General features: G+C 37.4%; 2 protein-coding genes across 2 annotated transcripts; both read left to right on the top strand.

The window, feature by feature from the left end:
- The first annotated feature begins 283 nt into the window (after positions 1-283).
- On the top strand, positions 284-10,262 carry LOC113535938 (transmembrane protein 196). Its single transcript, XM_026929528.3, is given in 5 exon segments — positions 284-687; positions 690-845; positions 2,746-2,802; positions 9,199-9,453; positions 9,680-10,262. Coding segments are annotated over 5 exon segments (558 nt in total). The 5' UTR covers positions 284-666; the 3' UTR covers positions 9,749-10,262.
- A 1,564-nt stretch (positions 10,263-11,826) lies between these two features.
- polr1f (RNA polymerase I subunit F) lies at positions 11,827-16,274 on the top strand. The gene is made up of 4 exons (XM_026929374.3): positions 11,827-12,179; positions 13,655-13,796; positions 14,013-14,221; positions 15,708-16,274. Exons 1-4 carry the CDS (start codon positions 11,878-11,880, stop codon positions 16,177-16,179), a joined length of 1,125 nt encoding a protein of 374 aa, XP_026785175.3. The 5' UTR covers positions 11,827-11,877; the 3' UTR covers positions 16,180-16,274.
- The last annotated feature ends 881 nt before the right edge of the window (positions 16,275-17,155 follow it).

Genomic DNA, 17,155 nt, shown 5'->3' on the forward strand with positions numbered 1-17,155 from the left:
TTTGTAAATAGAATTTTTGTATAATATTGTTCAGTGTTCTGTCTTTATGTTATGTTCTGTCTTATAATTAGACCCAGGGCGCCAGTGCAAGGAAATGTACAGTTTGCTACCTTTATTACTGAGAGTGCAGTGCGTAATCCACAGGCACACACGTTCCAGTGTGCCTTCTAATAGCCTACTGTAAGTGCATCCGCATTAGCACTAAAACTATTCAAACTGCAGCCTGCATTCGCTTACTCCTCCGATGCTTCCTACAGACCTGTGAGTGGCCATGACCCAGAGGAGGGGCTGTGTGTGTGTGTGTGTGTGTGTGTGCAGAGAGAGAGGCTGTCTTATAATGCACTGTAAACACTTTGCTACAGTAGTCACCCCTCCTCAGTGGAGCAGCGCGTGCACGGAGAAGGCGGCTTCATTTGGAGCAGAGATGCGCTCAGCGGTACTGTGTACAGGAGCTCTAGAGGAGTGATATACACACTTACACTCTACAGGAGCTCTACATGAGTGATCTGCACACTCATACTCTATAGGAGGTCTACAGAAGTGATCTGCACACTCACACTCTACAGGACTTCTACAGGAGTGAGCGCAGAGTGAGTAGGGGAAGAAGTATGGATTAAGGAGGGCCAAGCCCGAAGCGGACCGCACTGCTCCGGAGCTGCGGGAAGGATGCCCGAGCGAGGATGTGCAGCAGCCGGAAGATCGTCTGCAGTCTGCTGGTGCTGTCCGTGCTGCAGGTGGGGCTCGGCGCGGCCAGCATCGCGCTCGGAGCCGTGGCCCTCAGCAGAGCGCGAAACGAGCACAAGACGCAGCAGGGTCATGCGTCCCCGGTGTGGAGCGGGGTGTGTGTACGTTTCACTTTACATTGTGTTGTCTACATTGTGTTGTCTTTGTTCCGTTTGTGCGCAAACGCCAGTCTAATAATAATTGCAACTTCGCAGCTATGCGCAACTTGTGCGCTTCATGCAAATCTGTCTTACAGCTCCAAATATTACTTAGTTATTTAACGGATTAAAATAAATTATGAAGGGATTTAGAGCAAACTTCAGTCTAATAACCATTAAAACGTCGTAGCCATGCGCAATTCTATCATTTTGCGCGCTTCACGCAAACCTATTACACCTCCATATACATCCATAATATAAGGGATTTTAAAAAAAAGTTATTAAAGTAACATATTTAGTAACCTGCAAACTCTATATGCAATGCTATCATTTTGCTATATGCAATGCTATCATTTTGCTCTTCAGGCATATCTGTGCTACAGCTCCAAATATTACTTTCAGTTTATATATTTAATGCATTTAAAAAATATATAAAGGTATTTTGTGCAAACTTCAGTCTAAAGCTCATTAAAACTTGCAGCTATATGCAGTTCTCTCAGCTTGTGCATTTCGTGTAGTTATTCCATTTTTTTCTGTTAACTCTCCATATGATACATGCATTTATTTATGACAACTTTAAGCTCATTTTAACCCAGCAAATATCTCTAGAGTCTCACAGTGTTAGCTTCGTGCTGTCAGGAATATAATTCCTTTTTGTAAAAAGCAAATTTAAAGCTTAAATTAAAATGTAAAGCAGCAATCCCTACATCTTCTGTACATTTAATATCCATCATTTTTCAAAGAACGTGACTGTAATGTACTGTACTGTAGTGAACTTGTTCAGGTACATTAGACCTTAAAGACTACATTAAATGAGGTTTAAAGGTGCACTATGTTCACAATCCCTGGTAAAAGATACAAATAATTGTGCATGATGGAGTCTCACTTTAGTGACAAGCAGTAGAACAGCCTGCTGCTTCTTTTTCTGCAAGTGAAATCTCAGAGAAGATAGCTCTATATTTGGTTTTGGGTGTCCTAGACTAAGAAAAAATAATACCAAACTGTACCTTTCCCTGTTGCTGTGGTGATAGCATCAAGGATACAGCTGTTGTACTTTTAATATGTATCTTTTGCCTGAAAACATGGATATAGTGTACCTTTAAGAATAATTATAAGGTACATAAATAGACTATAATTAGTTTTGGGAGTAAATCTTTAAAGGGGCATCTAGGGAAAAGATACACACTAAGATACACACCCTTGAGAGTACCACCCCAGCAACAAGGAAAGGTATACTTTAGTACTCTTTCTTTCTAAGAGTGTTTGTCTATACTCTTCAATATACTCTTCTATAATTCCTAAAATACTGTATGTGTAGTTCTGACTATATAGTCTGACCCCGCGTAATACATACACAATATATGTGTTAAATAGTGTCAGAGTATTTATTTTAAACTACACCCCTTTCTGCAGTGGAGAATAGATTTCATCATTATGTCACAGAACTGAATTTTCTCACTTTATTATATCTTTGTACTGATGGATTGTATCTCAGCTCTCTGAGACTTCAAAGTCAGCTGGAGACACATGGCATGATCCCAGACGTTCAGTCAGAGTTCTCTTAGTCTGCACTGAAAACCAATTACAACCCCTCTTCTGGGCACTTTAGTGTAAACCTCATGGGGGCATCAGGTCAGACATGATCTATAATGCAAGCCTTTTTGTGATTCAGTTCTCCAGATCACATCCGTATACTGCACTGTATTGACTGGGCTAGATATACAGCAGATTTAAGGATAGTATGGGTAATTATAGCATGCAGTCTGTTTCTGACCTCAAGGCCATGTGGTGACATTTCAGTAATTTTTAATCAGCATTTTTAACCCACCACAGTAATGTATTTCTGCTTTGTCTCCTCTTCTAGTTCCTTGTCTGTGGGCTCTGTGGGATGCTGTGTGCGAGAAAAAGGACTGGTCTGGTTGTGAGTACAAGTATAAAATAGCCGACTATTTTAGCTGCACCTATAAGACCTGTGTGTGTGTGTGTGGACACTCTGTAAGGAATAAAACACAACAGGACACACTGTTCTAAGAGAGTAAAATACAATAGACTGATGTCATGTAGCCCAATCCAAAGCTGATTATTTTCCCAAAGTATTTTATTCCTCTTATACCACAGCAACATGCTAATGATTATCACTTATTTCTTTCTCTTGTTGCTCCTTCTGATAGAAAGCTTTACCATATCAGAGATTATACGGTATATTATAAGGTATTCAAAGGAGCACATTAATATAAACCTGTGATTTGACTTACAATCACACTACTGTCAGAGCTTCTGTTATAGAAAATTAACACCTTCTGACCAGTGGGATTTGAGAATTCAACAGTGCTGTGGTATATTTCTAAATATTATACATTTTATTAGCACGCCACAGTAAATGAATCATGTCATATTTAGTAACACTTGTTTGAGAAGTGGCTCTTCATAAGCTTAAATACATATTCTGACCTGAGTACAATCATACTGTACATTGAAAAGCTAGATGCTTTGGTTCTGACCAAAAATTATTCTAAACTGACTGACACAAACTCTAAAAACATAATTTAATGCAAAAATGTAACAAAAATTCACAAAACTCAAATGAAAGGTTAAAGTTAGGGACAGGGATAGTTCCATACCCATACCTTTTCTTATGAATACATTAGCAGTAAATCAAACAAAACCCAAACACATTAACCTCTTACTTAAATTCTTAGAAATTTCTCATACGTTAAGTTGCTTACCACTTCATTCTATCTGGAATTATTTAGATAGAACCGTGGTACTCAAAGTGAGGTCTGGGAGTGTGTGGAGAATAGCCATGGGGGCTGGAATTTTTTAATACTTTTAGAGTCGTGGTGGGAAAAGTTACTCTAGTTATTATTTGTTTTAACTTATCACTTGTGATGAATGGGATTAATCCAAACTTCAGTAACTCCAAAACAAGTAAGTCTATAAATAATGTCACTTGTAATCTAATGACAGTTTTAATAAAAATTTGTTCAGTGAGTGGATGCTTAGGAAGTGAAAACAAGATAATTCCAATAAATAGCCACAAAAGCCAGTTTTTACACCTAATACACCTAATATTTGAAAAGTTCATAAAATAAGTCTGTACTGAGAGGGTTTGGGGAATTTTTCTTCCTGTTAAAAGGCTCCTTAGCTGCTTTTCCTCAGTGGCCATGTCTCAGAGATGTGCACATTTCCTGCATGTGTACTGAGACATTCTGCACTACGATACTGAATGGAAGAGGAGATTCAATTAGACACCTTGAAAAAGAGAGGTGGAGGAGTCACAGGAGAGAGTGTTAATGACAAATCTATAGCAAAGTGAAACCTAGTCTGGAAGGACTTGACGTCGCCCTCTCTCTGACAGCTTGTTTTTCTTCCGTCCTGTCTGTCTTCTATATGTCTCTCATCCCCTTGCTCATATTCTCCCTTATCTATGATGTGTCTATAAAGCACCCATCCATTCTCCCTTTTATTGCACCATAATTAGTTACTTTTACATTATTTCTGCATCTTCTACATCCATTGCCTCGTCTCTTTCTCCATATCTCATTCTCACTCTTTCTTTTGGTGATTGAATTTATTATATGCGCATCGGAATGACTGAAATGTTTCCACACATTAGTAAATGACTGAAATGATAGCTTCTCTTGTTTCATAATGGCTATTTGTAATGGCATTTAGGACACTCTGCCGTGTTAGAGACGGCTGTAAATTACCCACACGCTTTCCACTGGCTCATCACTTTCTGCTTGCTGTAGTAAAGCAGTACAGCCTGCAAGTTTGGGGTGGAAAGTGCTTATCTAAAATCTGTTTGCATTGCTTAGACCAACAGGAAAAGGAAGTGTACACAGAGATGACAAAATAATGGAGGTGACAAAATAATGGCATAGCAAAATGTCACATACAGAATCAGCACAGTGGCAGTTCTCAGCTGGGAAGAGGCAGGTTGAGACCAAATGCTCGACATTTTTGGACTTTTTGCAAAAATAAATAAATAAGTAATAACACGACAGAGAATTTGCTGACCCTTTAACAACTGAAACTATTTAGCAGCTTAAATATATCCAGTGTTATATACTGTATATTACAAGTGACAAGCTGACAAAATTGTTAAATACTTTTATTCCAAAGTTTATAATGTGGAGCGTAGTGGCTTAGTTGTTAGTGAGTTTACCTCACACCTCTGGGTTCGGGGTTCAAATCCTGCTTTTGCCTTGTGTGTGCAGAGTTTGCATGTTCTCTCCATGCTTTAGGGGTTTCCTCCGGGTACTCCAGTTTCCTCTCCCAGTCCAAAGCTTTGCGTTGGAGGCTGTCTGGCATTTCCAGATTGTCCATACTGTGCAAATGCATATGTGATTGTGCCCTGTGAAGGGTTGGCAATCTAAGGTGGAATTTATAGTTTTAGTATAAAAATGAAAAATCTTTCATTCAGAGACAAATATATTTCCTAATCATTTTGTGAATCGAACCAAATAATAAGATCATGCTGACAAATTTAAGTGATGTACCTTTGCAAAATCAGCTTATTATACTAAATAGCTCCATAAAAACATAGAGTATAAACAGAAAAATAAATTATAAATTAGGTAACTGATCATGCTGATTTGATTCATTTTTACAGGATTTGTTTCACAAAAGCTGTTACTCCAATTTTCCTCGATGAAAGGTTATTAATGAAAGACATTTAATAACAAGGCCTGTAGATATCTAGAAACTTGATGGCTCAGAAAATGGCTCAGAAACACGTTCAGAGGGAATTCAAGGCTGCATTCCAAACCCCATAAGTCATATGCCTATATAGTAAAGACACCAATGTAGGTGTTTTTAACCAAGGCTTCATTCAACTCTGTGACTGAAAGATGTAAGAGAATCTGCTAACTCTAGCTAACTAAAATCATCACATCTGGCAGTTTTTCTTGACGTGTATTTTTATTACCCAGTCTCTGTTCTGTGTGTATTGAGGTCAGAACATTATCTAATCTGTTTATTTTGTTCCCAAACGTATTATAAAATCTTTGTCGCGAGCTAGATAGTGGTAACACACTAGCTACAATATAGATCAGAAGATAAAAGAACATAGGTGAGTGAAAAATACACACACTGAGGATGAACAGATGCCGAACAGATATTACTACCTTTTCTATACAAAAGTAGCCAGATAGTAGCCAGCTAGCATGCGTTCTATAGCTCAATAACCATAACGAAAGTAGGCAATGATACAAATTCCACAATGAGGATAAATTGGCTGACTATAATCAGCCACTAGCAACTTAATGATACCTGATGGTATTGCAATTGCTAAGTAAAAATAAATTGTTAGCTAGCTATGATCTGATATTAAAACAATATCTTCAAGTGAAAAATGTAGATATTTAGCTGGTTAGCAGCTTAAAATTGCAAATGACAAATTGTTAGAAATAACCTTAATTCCAAAAGTTTTGAAATATAACTGAAGCAGCACGTTTAATGTTTTAAAACCATATTTTTATTAACACTTTTAAAAAAAATAGGGTGCAACAGAACAGGTAAAAACTAGTGAGGGAACAGATCATTACGTTGCTGCCCAGCTAGCTAGTTACAGAAATATAATTTAATGGTACTTAATGCCCTAAAACAATATTTTTATTAAAAGGTACAAAACCACATGCAAAGAAAACAGGTCATTAACTGCTGCAGGAGCTGATCACTGTTTAGCTACACTGCAGAAAAGGACATCTAACCTAGTGACAATATCTTGAATATAGTGAAATCGATCTAGTATTTCCTATGATAAGATTACAATCAACCAAATATTTGATGATAAAACCTATTCCTAGACATTGTTTTACCTAATTTCGAGCTTGAAATCGTCTTATCCTATTGGCAAATAATTTTGCTCATTTCTAGAAAGAAGCAAAATTATCTGCCAATAGAATAAGAAATTTTGAATGTTTGACATTTATAGAAATGTCTAGAAATAAGTTTAATGATCATATATTTACTTTATTGTAATCTTATAATAGAAAATATTAGATCAATTTGACTATTGTACATTTAAGATATTTCAACTTACTAATAAGTCATTTTTTGCAGTGTAGCTGGTTAGCTATTTGTGATGCATTCAACTTACCTCAGAAGAGAAATATCAGAATATCAGAAGAATTATGTCATTTTCGACCCTGTTGCGTTCGAGCTACAAAGTGAAAAAAAAAAAAAAACATGGACGCCTCTGTGTTCTTCTTATGTTAGCAACAAGCTAGCCAGCTAGCTGTGATGAGTGATGTGTGTTTAGTCAGTGTTATAGATTAACCCAGCTGTATATTGATTGATCTAAAGTAAATGCTTGTATATACAGTATAACTCATTTAAAGTAAGAAGTGTTGCTTTGTTTAATCCTGATGCTCTGAGCAGCCATGTTGATTTGATGTCATTTGCTATACTCTGGGTTGAGGAGACCATCCCCAGTTTATGAGTAAGAGCTGTAAGTTGAGATGCCATTTTTTTCCTAGTCAGAGGTTGGAATTTCTCTTAGAAGTTTTAGCAGGATTAATTACACCGAAAGATTTTGCAAAACGTATACAACTACAGTGAGCTGGGATTAAATGTTTTAAAACAACATATTAGCTCTTTTTTATGAGTGCCTTAAACTACATAATGTGTTGGGATTTTGTTTTGAGCTGTTGCATAAAATAACTTGGTTATTTTAGATTCTCATTTAGAGCATGCACAAGGGAATCTGGCCTAGTTGTCACATAAGAGGGTAAGTGGAGATGATTCAGCGGTGGCCCAGTTCATTAACCACTGGTCTCAGGATCACTAGCTTTCTCTGGATCTACTCCCAGAAATACTACTGAATCACCATATAGACATTACATTATACACAAACACACACACACACACACACAGACATACACACTTCCTCCATACTGAGTTTCCCACTAATACATCAGGCTTCACTTTGTCCCTACTGGCTCCAGACTTGACTGCAGAACTCTGGCTCAGCATGAAGGCTAATCAAAATGGGTGTGTCTTTTCTCATTTCAAATGCTCAGTGCACTTACAGCAATAGTGACACGGTAATTAGAGCTGGTGTGGGTCATTGTAATCAACGGTAAGGCGCTAATGGGAGTCGTGACTGTGGCTAAATAACACAAGCTGAGAGTGCGCTCTCTAAACAATCTGAGGTAAAAGTTACTAAAAAAAAAAGTGATGAGGCTGCATTATGGTGACATTAGATAACACCTCTCCTTGGCACAGTTTGTACAATTAAAAACAACAGAACAGCAGAATCCAGAATGGCTATTAAACTCATCTCCGCTTCTCTCCTCTATATTTTATTCTGCATTTTCCTGCTGAATGGGCTTTAACCTTTAAGGCTCATACTGTGGCCAAAATGTGCAAACCTGGAGCTTGTAAGGCTGCACAATTAATCATACTTTAATCAAAAACAGGAATTTTAACTCCCTCAATTAATTAAACATAACTGACTTGTGAATTTAGCTAAATTAGTCACTTGGCAAATGTTAGATATTGGTTTTATTTACTGTTATTTAATAAGTTGTGAGTTCCATATTCCTATACATTAAGAAACCAAAATTGTATCAAAAAAAATCTATTTCTATTGCTGCAGAACTCCTAAAGCGGTTGTATATAAAACAGAGATTTTTGCAAGTAGAACCCTTAGCTGACCAAAGAACCCTTTAACTGTGTGTAAAAAGAAGTCTAATTGTGTTCTAAATTTGCTGAATAAATGCTAAATAGATATACTGAGCAAAATAAGAGTATTATTTTGTGTTATGATAATAATAATAATAATAAGAAGAAGAAGAAGAAAAATGATCTTGAATTTTATAGCATCTTAAGTACAATGAAGCAGCTCAAAGTGCTTTACAAGGAAAGAATAAAACCAAATAACGTAAAGGAATATTCATAGAACATTAAAAAAAACTAGCAAAAATTAGCAAAAAAACCCCTCTCTCATTACAATTAAGATGAATAATTTGCAAGAGATTAATCATAATAATTTAGAGAGTTAGGAATTAAAGGGTAGATTAAAAATTAATTTTAAAAAATTAATAATTTAAAAGCTTATAATTAAAGACTATAAAAAACAATTAAACATGACAGGAGATGAAAAGCTAAAGTTAAAACATATGTTTTAAGACATTGTTTTATTGGTGCTGATTGGACATCCTGGCACTGTAGAAACTAAAAACAGCTCTGCAATTTACTCTCGCTGATGCATTTAAATCTAAACATTGAAGTCTAAATATTATAAAAGGAAAAGGAAAGTGAAGGTTTTAAGCTTTCCATCCCTCTCTCACTCTTCTGTTCTCTCACTCAGATGATCCTGTTCTCAGCGTGCTGCATTTGCGGCCTGATCGGAGGAATCCTGAACTTCCAGTTTGTGCGGGCGCTGGTGAAGCGTCCCGATGCGGTGCGTTCGCTGCACATGGCCGCCATGTCTCTGGCCTGCCTGGGGATCAGCAGCTGCACCCTGTCCACGTGGCTGACGTGCCGGCTGGCCAGCAACGAGCAGCAGCGCATGTTCCTGGAGCGCGAGCACTCGCTGCATCACTCGCACGAGATGGCTGAGAAGGTAGAGGAGGAACGTAGGAGAGGAGAGCACAGTCCGGGTGTTTCACAGTGTCTCAGTGTAGGCTTGCACTTGTTTCTCAGAGATTTGTTATGGTGACTGACAGCTTTGTGTGTGTATGGGTTTAAAAATAGATAGTTCCTGTCTCACCCCTAGTGGGAAACCCTTACTTGATACATTTTAGATAATCAGACCTCTCCCTGATCATTCTCTCTCTTTTTCCAAACAGGAAGTAATGGATAACTCCAGCAATGGCATCCCACAAATCACATACAACGGTCGGAGCGCATCACCGTGACAAACTTGGGTCTCACTTTGATGACTTTGCACTCTCGTTAGGAATGATGTTACGGGGCTGATGGCCATCTGTAGGACATTTCCTGCACACAGCAGGCCCTAGGATACTTAATGCTACTGTGGCAAAAAAAAAAAGGGGAGAGATGATCTCTGTGGATTGAGCACCAATCAGCATTCAGGGACGTGATGCCTCAGGAGTGTTCATTAGTGAGTACAGAGCATTGTATCAGTAAGCACAGAACATGCATGTAAACTTGACTTCCTTACTCTCTCATATTATCCCTCTCCCTTCCTTAATGCATTCCTCCTGCATCTCTCCATTATTCCTTCTGATTATGGGTTATGGGAATGATGAATCTGTCTCTGAATTTCTTATGTATGGCATATTGAATGCTCGGACCTCAAATATACAAAATGCACAATGTAAAATGCTTGAACAAGAGAATAATTTATTGATTTACAGTATTTTTATATAAAGGCTTCATATAAAAATGAAATAAAAAGACTGAAATGCACCTTGTATTTGCCTGATTATGTCACACACACACACACACACACACACACACACACACACACACATAGGGGTATTTCCATTGATTTTTTTTTTTATTTTATTTTTTTTACTGTAGATAAATAATGCTATACATCAAAACCCCAAGTAATCCCAAGGGTAATTGTTAGGTTCTTTTAGTTTTTTAAACAAAAGCCGGAAAAAATCCTAATGAGGACCAGCCAAAAGTCCCTACAAAGAAAAAGTCCCTAATATGTATTCCTATCATTGGGTCTAGAGATACATACAAACACAAAAGTACACTTGCAAGTATAGTGTAGTCTGTATGTTGATCTGTATGAAAATATCCCAATGATGCCCTATGTATTAGTGTAGCCTGCATGTTTTTGGACAGTGAGAGAAAACTGGAGAACCCAGAGGAAACCCACGGCATGAGAACATGCAGAACTCCAGACAGACAGTAACCTCAGCTCAGTATCAAACCAGGGACCCTGGAGCTGTTAGGCAGAATGTTGCCATAGCTAAATAAGCTATAAAAAAAGCTTCTTTTCTGTAAAATGACTGACGGAATTATTTAACTTCCCGCAAAGAACTAAACACACAACCACACACAAAAACAGAAATGCATGAACTGTACACACATATCACACACTAAAGATCGCTTGCATGACTTTTATATTAAGTCAGTGCAATTTCACAGCTGTGTGTGCTGTGTGTTGTGTGTGTTTCATGTAGTATGGCCACTAAGATGACTGACTGAAAGTCTGCTTGTGTGTTATATGCATACATGTATCACTGTCCACTACATATATACTCACTACATTGCTATTACACGATTGCCTTCCTGTCTGACCTTCAGTGGTGCCTCTGAGTCTGACACTAATGCTCCAGAGGGTCAATACATCCATGTACACATTTTCCCGACAGTCTAATCCAGGGTAAGGACATAGAAAAACAGGCAAACAGCACAAGGTAAAGTATGCATGCAGAATCTGAAAGGGTTAATAAGCTAAAACTAATAACCTGAAGACAAGAGTCTTGTAGCAGCTTGATGGAGTGCAGGTGTATGTGCCTGAAATGGTGAGTCTAAGGACCAGGACAGAAAGAATCTCATTTTAATACTCAGGAAGCACAGGATAGTTTTTGCTTTTGGGAGCAGATGAGGATTTTAAAGAAGAACCTGGGACAGTTCAATGAAGTCTATATAATGAAATATAGGTGTGTCATTAAGTCCTTATTTGGAAATGAAAGCTGCTCTGAGTGGCTGGAATCAACACTTTCTGACCAATCAGAATCTAGAATTTAACAGCACTGTGGAGGTGTGTAGACATGCGCCTCCAGCCCTGCACGCCATTTTGAAAAATGTAACTTTGACAAGTCGTGTAACTTGTGTCGAGGTAAATTAGTTATAAAAAATGAAAATAAACCCAACCTGTGTGTGGTGGGGGTTTCATTTCTGTTCCTCAAGTCCACATTTATTAAGAAACATAAAAAAAAAACCATGTTTATGCCCGGTCCTGGCTCCTCCTGTCCGCTAGGCGGCGATAAGTCCCACTGAACCTGTGTGTTTTTAACACGAGGAAACAAACCACGTGTTTCCGTGCCAAAGTTTAGCTAACATGGCCAACCTGGAGCAGACAGATGATGATCCAAAATCGAGTGTAACCTCCACAGACAAGTCCGCGGTGTTAAACCCAGCTCCAGGCCCAGCTCCAGCTCCAGCCCCGGCTCGTGATGCTCTCGCGGTTCCGTGTCTGATCCCGAGTTTCGCGGAGGCGCGTGAGCTCGTGCCCGCGCCGTACTCGTGTCTCGTGCTGCACACACACCGCAGACACGTCGCGCTGCCGCCCATGTACCTGAACAAGAAGAGGACCGGAATCCAGCAAGAACTCAACGCTGACCTTTTAAAGTACTCCAACAGGTATGTGATGTTCTTCATGTCTGATACAGCAGCTGTCGTGAGCAGTGTCTCAGATCTCAGATCAACAATCCTCAGGATCTCCCGACCTGCAGATAGTGTTTGGGTTTTAAATCAGGAGCTCTGCAACTTTTTACAGTCCAAGTCCTATATTTACCTGTAAAATAAACTCCACAGACCCCCTCAGTACAGATTTATTTCATCAACATAATCTAAATGTGTGCAGTAGGGCTGGGCGATATGATCAAAGTATATCATGATATGCATCACGATAGTTAAGTTTGTTATCAAACTGCCAGCACACACACACACACACACACACACACATACAGTAGTGCTACATTTAAATTAAAGCTGAAAAACAATGTCGATCAGTGATACTTTTCTTTAATGTCTGCAATATGAAATTCTTTAACACTGATGGTGCAGGAAGCAAATTCTATTTAAAAAAATCTGTAAAAACATTTTACATTTTTTGTTAAATAAATCCCATTAAATCAGCTGTGTTCAATCAGAGTTTGTACTTACTTAAAAAATAAATAAATTAAAATAAAAAATGTTGGAAAAAGATATCGCAACAGTCACTGATGTATTTAAGAAATGTGCATTGTGGCATAATTTCTCACAATATCAATTATTATATCGTCATATCAGCCAGTCCTCGTTGTTTATTAGAGCCACAGACCTTTTAATTTCTAAATGGTCCAATTACAGAACAGTCATTAGGACCAAGCTGAAATTATGTATAAGTATAAACCTATCCGATTCAACTGACCAGTAAGATAAGCTAATAATTATTTTTAAAAGACTATAATAACTTTGATAATGGTGAGTTGTGATTTCTACTACTGTAACTAAATTGAAAAGGATCCCATGGCCCTGTTTCACAGATGCCACTCTGAGAACCACTGCTTCATTAAAATAAAAAAATTATGATTAAAAAAAGTATTGTACGTGTTGAAGTACTTACAGTACTGGATTACGTATCTGTGTTTTAAATCACACTCAGTTTCCTATTCTGCAAAGTGTATTAGGGTTGTGTTGTTTCCACCAAGACCAGGGGTTCTCAGACTTTTAAAGCTTGGCTTAAAAAAAAAAAAAAAAAATCATGGATGCCCTCACTACATATTTATTTATCAAACAAACTGTTAAAAAATAGGCACATTTATTTAAACGTGTACTATAATATTGTGTTTATTTATTAATGGAAGAGAGTTTAATTTCTGAACTTTTCACCCATAGAACCCATTTTATTAAAATTGTTAGCTTTATTTCTAGGCATTGAACACTTTGGGATGTGCTGTTAAAGGAATGTAATAAACTTTAGGTTGGTAGCTTTGAGCAGTTTCTGGGTCACAGGCTGAAGGACTTTGACTTTGTCGATGAGGCATTAAATACAGTATGAGCAAGCATCTATGGGGTTTTATTATTTACAGTTTACCTCTAACTGATGACTGTCTCTCTTCACTGTCCCGCAGTTTGAAAGGTGTGCCTTTGGCTTATGATGGCATCAAAATTATAGGACATCATGGGGACATTTTCGATGACCAAGGCTACATTCACTTAAACATCGAGGCATCGTTTGTGATATTCAAGCCGAAGAAAGGAGAAACACTTGTGGTGAGTGTGTGTACTTCTACTTTTATGTCCTGCTTTAATATACACATTGACATTTAATCAAAAAGTTTAAGAAAAAAAAACATTTAATACTTTTGAAGCACCATAGTAAGTGTCACTTATCAGAATAAATTTAGCTTCGGTCAAATTATGAAAAGGGAAATCTGCTGTGTCTTCTTTAATATATTAAAGGGTATGTGTTATATCTGTATCATGTAGGGTGTGATCAATAAAATCGGAGTGGGCCATGTGGGCTGCCTGGTGCACGGCTGCTTTAACGCCAGCGTGGTGAAGCCGGCTCAGCTCACTCCTGAGCAGTGGAGAGACTCAGGCCTGAAGCTGGGAAGCAGCCTGAAGTTCGAGGTGTTTCAACTGGATGCTGATGTGGCTGGAGTTCTGCTGATCAGAGGAAGACTGGAAAAATCCAGGTATATTTATATTTATGAAGTGTGATCGGTTTTAGAGCTGTCTGAACGAATCGGAGGGCAAAAATCCACTTTTATCTATTCTGTCATGACACTATAAGAATATGTGCAGAAAAGGGCTCTGAGTAAATGCATGTACTGTAAGTTCATATTGTTGAGCCATTTCATGCATAAATGATTTAAATAAATGCATCAGTTATTTAAAAATCTCTAGCTGTTTTAATTTCGTAATTTCACTTGTCATATTAATTTTGACTTTTTCCTAAATATCACCTATATTAAAAAGTAAATGCATCTCTCGTGAAAAATTCATTATGTCTACTTTGTCCATGTGTAAGAATACCATTAATAAAGTACTAAGGATAAAAAAAACCCTTCAAACCTCTTAAAAAAAATAATAATAATAATAAAAAAAAAATTTAAAAAGTGAGGGTGTTCATCAAAATGTGGAACATTTATTTTATTTTTTTTTAACTTAATGTGGAATTTTGTGTAGAAAATTTGTAAAGCTTTACCAGAGGCATGTGGGTACGACTAATAGTCTAGAGAGCAACAGAAATGAGAATAATGATTCATTTTAAATTCCAGTAATGCTCTCAAGTGATTTGGAGGTTGTAATATTTTGAGATTAAGATTGTTTGAAATCTAATGCATGATTGGGTTCAAGTATAATGAATTAATTCTCTGCTTAAATATAATTAAAGAAAAAGTATGTGGCCTAAAAGTGACATCTTTTTCTGTAGCTGAATCTTTCTATGGTGCATACACACCCTTATGAGAAAATGACAAAGAGATGTCCAGCCTCTTTTGTGTGTGAACAGCCTTGGCATTTGTTTTATTTGTTTTTGATGAATCGCATGATTTTTGCCTTTTTTGGATTACTCAATTGCTGCAGGATACATCCATATTTCTCTGATACCATTTTTAATTTATTATTATTATTTAAAGCTTAATTACAAAATGGAACCTATGGGGGGTGAAAACGTTTGAGCTAAACAGCATAGTGCACTGCAGGAACATGTTATACGCTATGTATTGAGCATATATAGTTAAGAAAGCCATATAGGATTTGGCATCTAACAGAACATAGGGTTTGCCTGAAAAATTAGAGAGAGTATATAAAGAAATATCAGTTTAGAAAAGATTAATTAAATGTCTGTTTATGAAAGTGACAGTTTCCTCCTGGCTTTATGTAACAAACACAATGTACAGTACATATGTACAGTAGCTCTACCACTACTGTTCATTTTGTATAATATTATGTGCTAATTAATATCCAAATGCATTTAAAAAGTAATTACAATGTAAATGCCATTTTAAGGCATTTTAAAAAAAAAATAGAAAAGGGAAAAATTTATTCTCGTCATCTGGACTTTCGGCCTGTTTTTAATGTCGGCTGCCATTTTTACTTTAGTTATTATGGGAATAGTGTTATCTGTGTCCCTGCGAGCTATTTGATGATCTAATATTATGTTTGAATGTACTGCAGGGTGCAGGAGCTTATTGCCTCCTTCAGCAGTACAGAAACGGAGCAGGACGAGACGGTGGAAGTGGCCACTGAACCAGACTCGGTCACTACTGAAGACCCCTCTGAGAGCTCTGACGCTTCAAAGCCCAAGAAGAAAAAGAAGAAAAAGGACAAAGAAAGGGACAAGCAGGCTGTGGAGGAGGTGAACAGCAACCAGACAGATGAGGCTGTGACTCACGATGTTAACGGTAACAGAATGGAGGTGGACTCTGATCCCAGCAGCCGTCCAAAGGAGAAAACGAAGAAAAAGAAAAAGGATAAAAAGCAGGAATCGGACGCTGAGCTGCCGTCCCCCAGCGCTGATCTCCCAGGCAGTGACTCAAGCGGATACATCAGTGATAAAAGCAGTAAAAAGAGAAAGGCACAGGAGGATGAGCTCCTCCAAGAGGACTCTGACATTCTTCCAGCTAAAAAGAAGAAAAAGATGAAGTGATGCTTGCTTTTATACTGTAACTTTAATTTTTATAGTGCCTGAATGTATATTAGTAGTAATATACAATAATGCAATAAAGGACAGATTACACTGCAGCAAGATATATATTTTTACTTTTTTTTAACAATAGAGGGCAGTATGGAGTTTTCAGTGTTCAGTTTCACTGTTTCTCCAGCAGAGTCCAGCTGATTTAAACTGAAAATCAAGTATTAATGATGGCATGATGGGTTTGGAAGCAAAAAAGAGAGATAATGATTTGAATTTTAAAAGCTATTGAATTTGTAGCATTTTAAGGTATTACTTTGAAAAATCACATCTGTAATTATTTGTTTTGAATGAACTACTTTGAATTTCAAGGTGGATTTATCCACATTTTAAACATGGTGTTTTCAGAAGCATCAAGTATGTGTTCAGATTTAATAATCCAGTTTTCAGATATTCCAAAATGGTATTCAGACTGCTCATGCTAGTATTCAGAATCATCCAGTCACATTCAGTTTGCAGAATTCACTTTAAAAAATACAAAGCAAAGGCAATCAAACCTGGAATGAGAGATTGTGTACTGATTGTTTAGGGGTGTTGCTCAAAACCAAGGAAAGTACATTCTTGACGAGTTACTCACAAGGACACAAGACTGGAGAATGAACCTATACGCATTTAAGGTGGATTGTGTACTTCTTATTGCACAGTACATCTGCCTCATCTGAGTTCACCAGTTAGTCACAGTCTGTTTAATCATCTGTATTGTACAAATGTGTTTTGGATTTCCTGGATAACTTTTAGGTGAAAAGTTTTCCAAGTTCAGTTTAAACCTGTTGGTTAATGTGTCATATAAATAAAGATTGTTTACACACCATAAAAAATTCATTCACTAATAACCAGTGCCCACTTAATGCTAGCTAAGTTCCCAAAGGTGGCTAGTCTATCCTCTTTATGAAGAGTCAGACTCAACTTTTATTTTGTGCATATACTAAAA

The sequence above is a fragment of the Pangasianodon hypophthalmus genome, chromosome 23 (genome assembly GCF_027358585.1).
Source record: "Pangasianodon hypophthalmus isolate fPanHyp1 chromosome 23, fPanHyp1.pri, whole genome shotgun sequence".
Lineage (NCBI taxonomy): Eukaryota > Metazoa > Chordata > Actinopteri > Siluriformes > Pangasiidae > Pangasianodon > Pangasianodon hypophthalmus.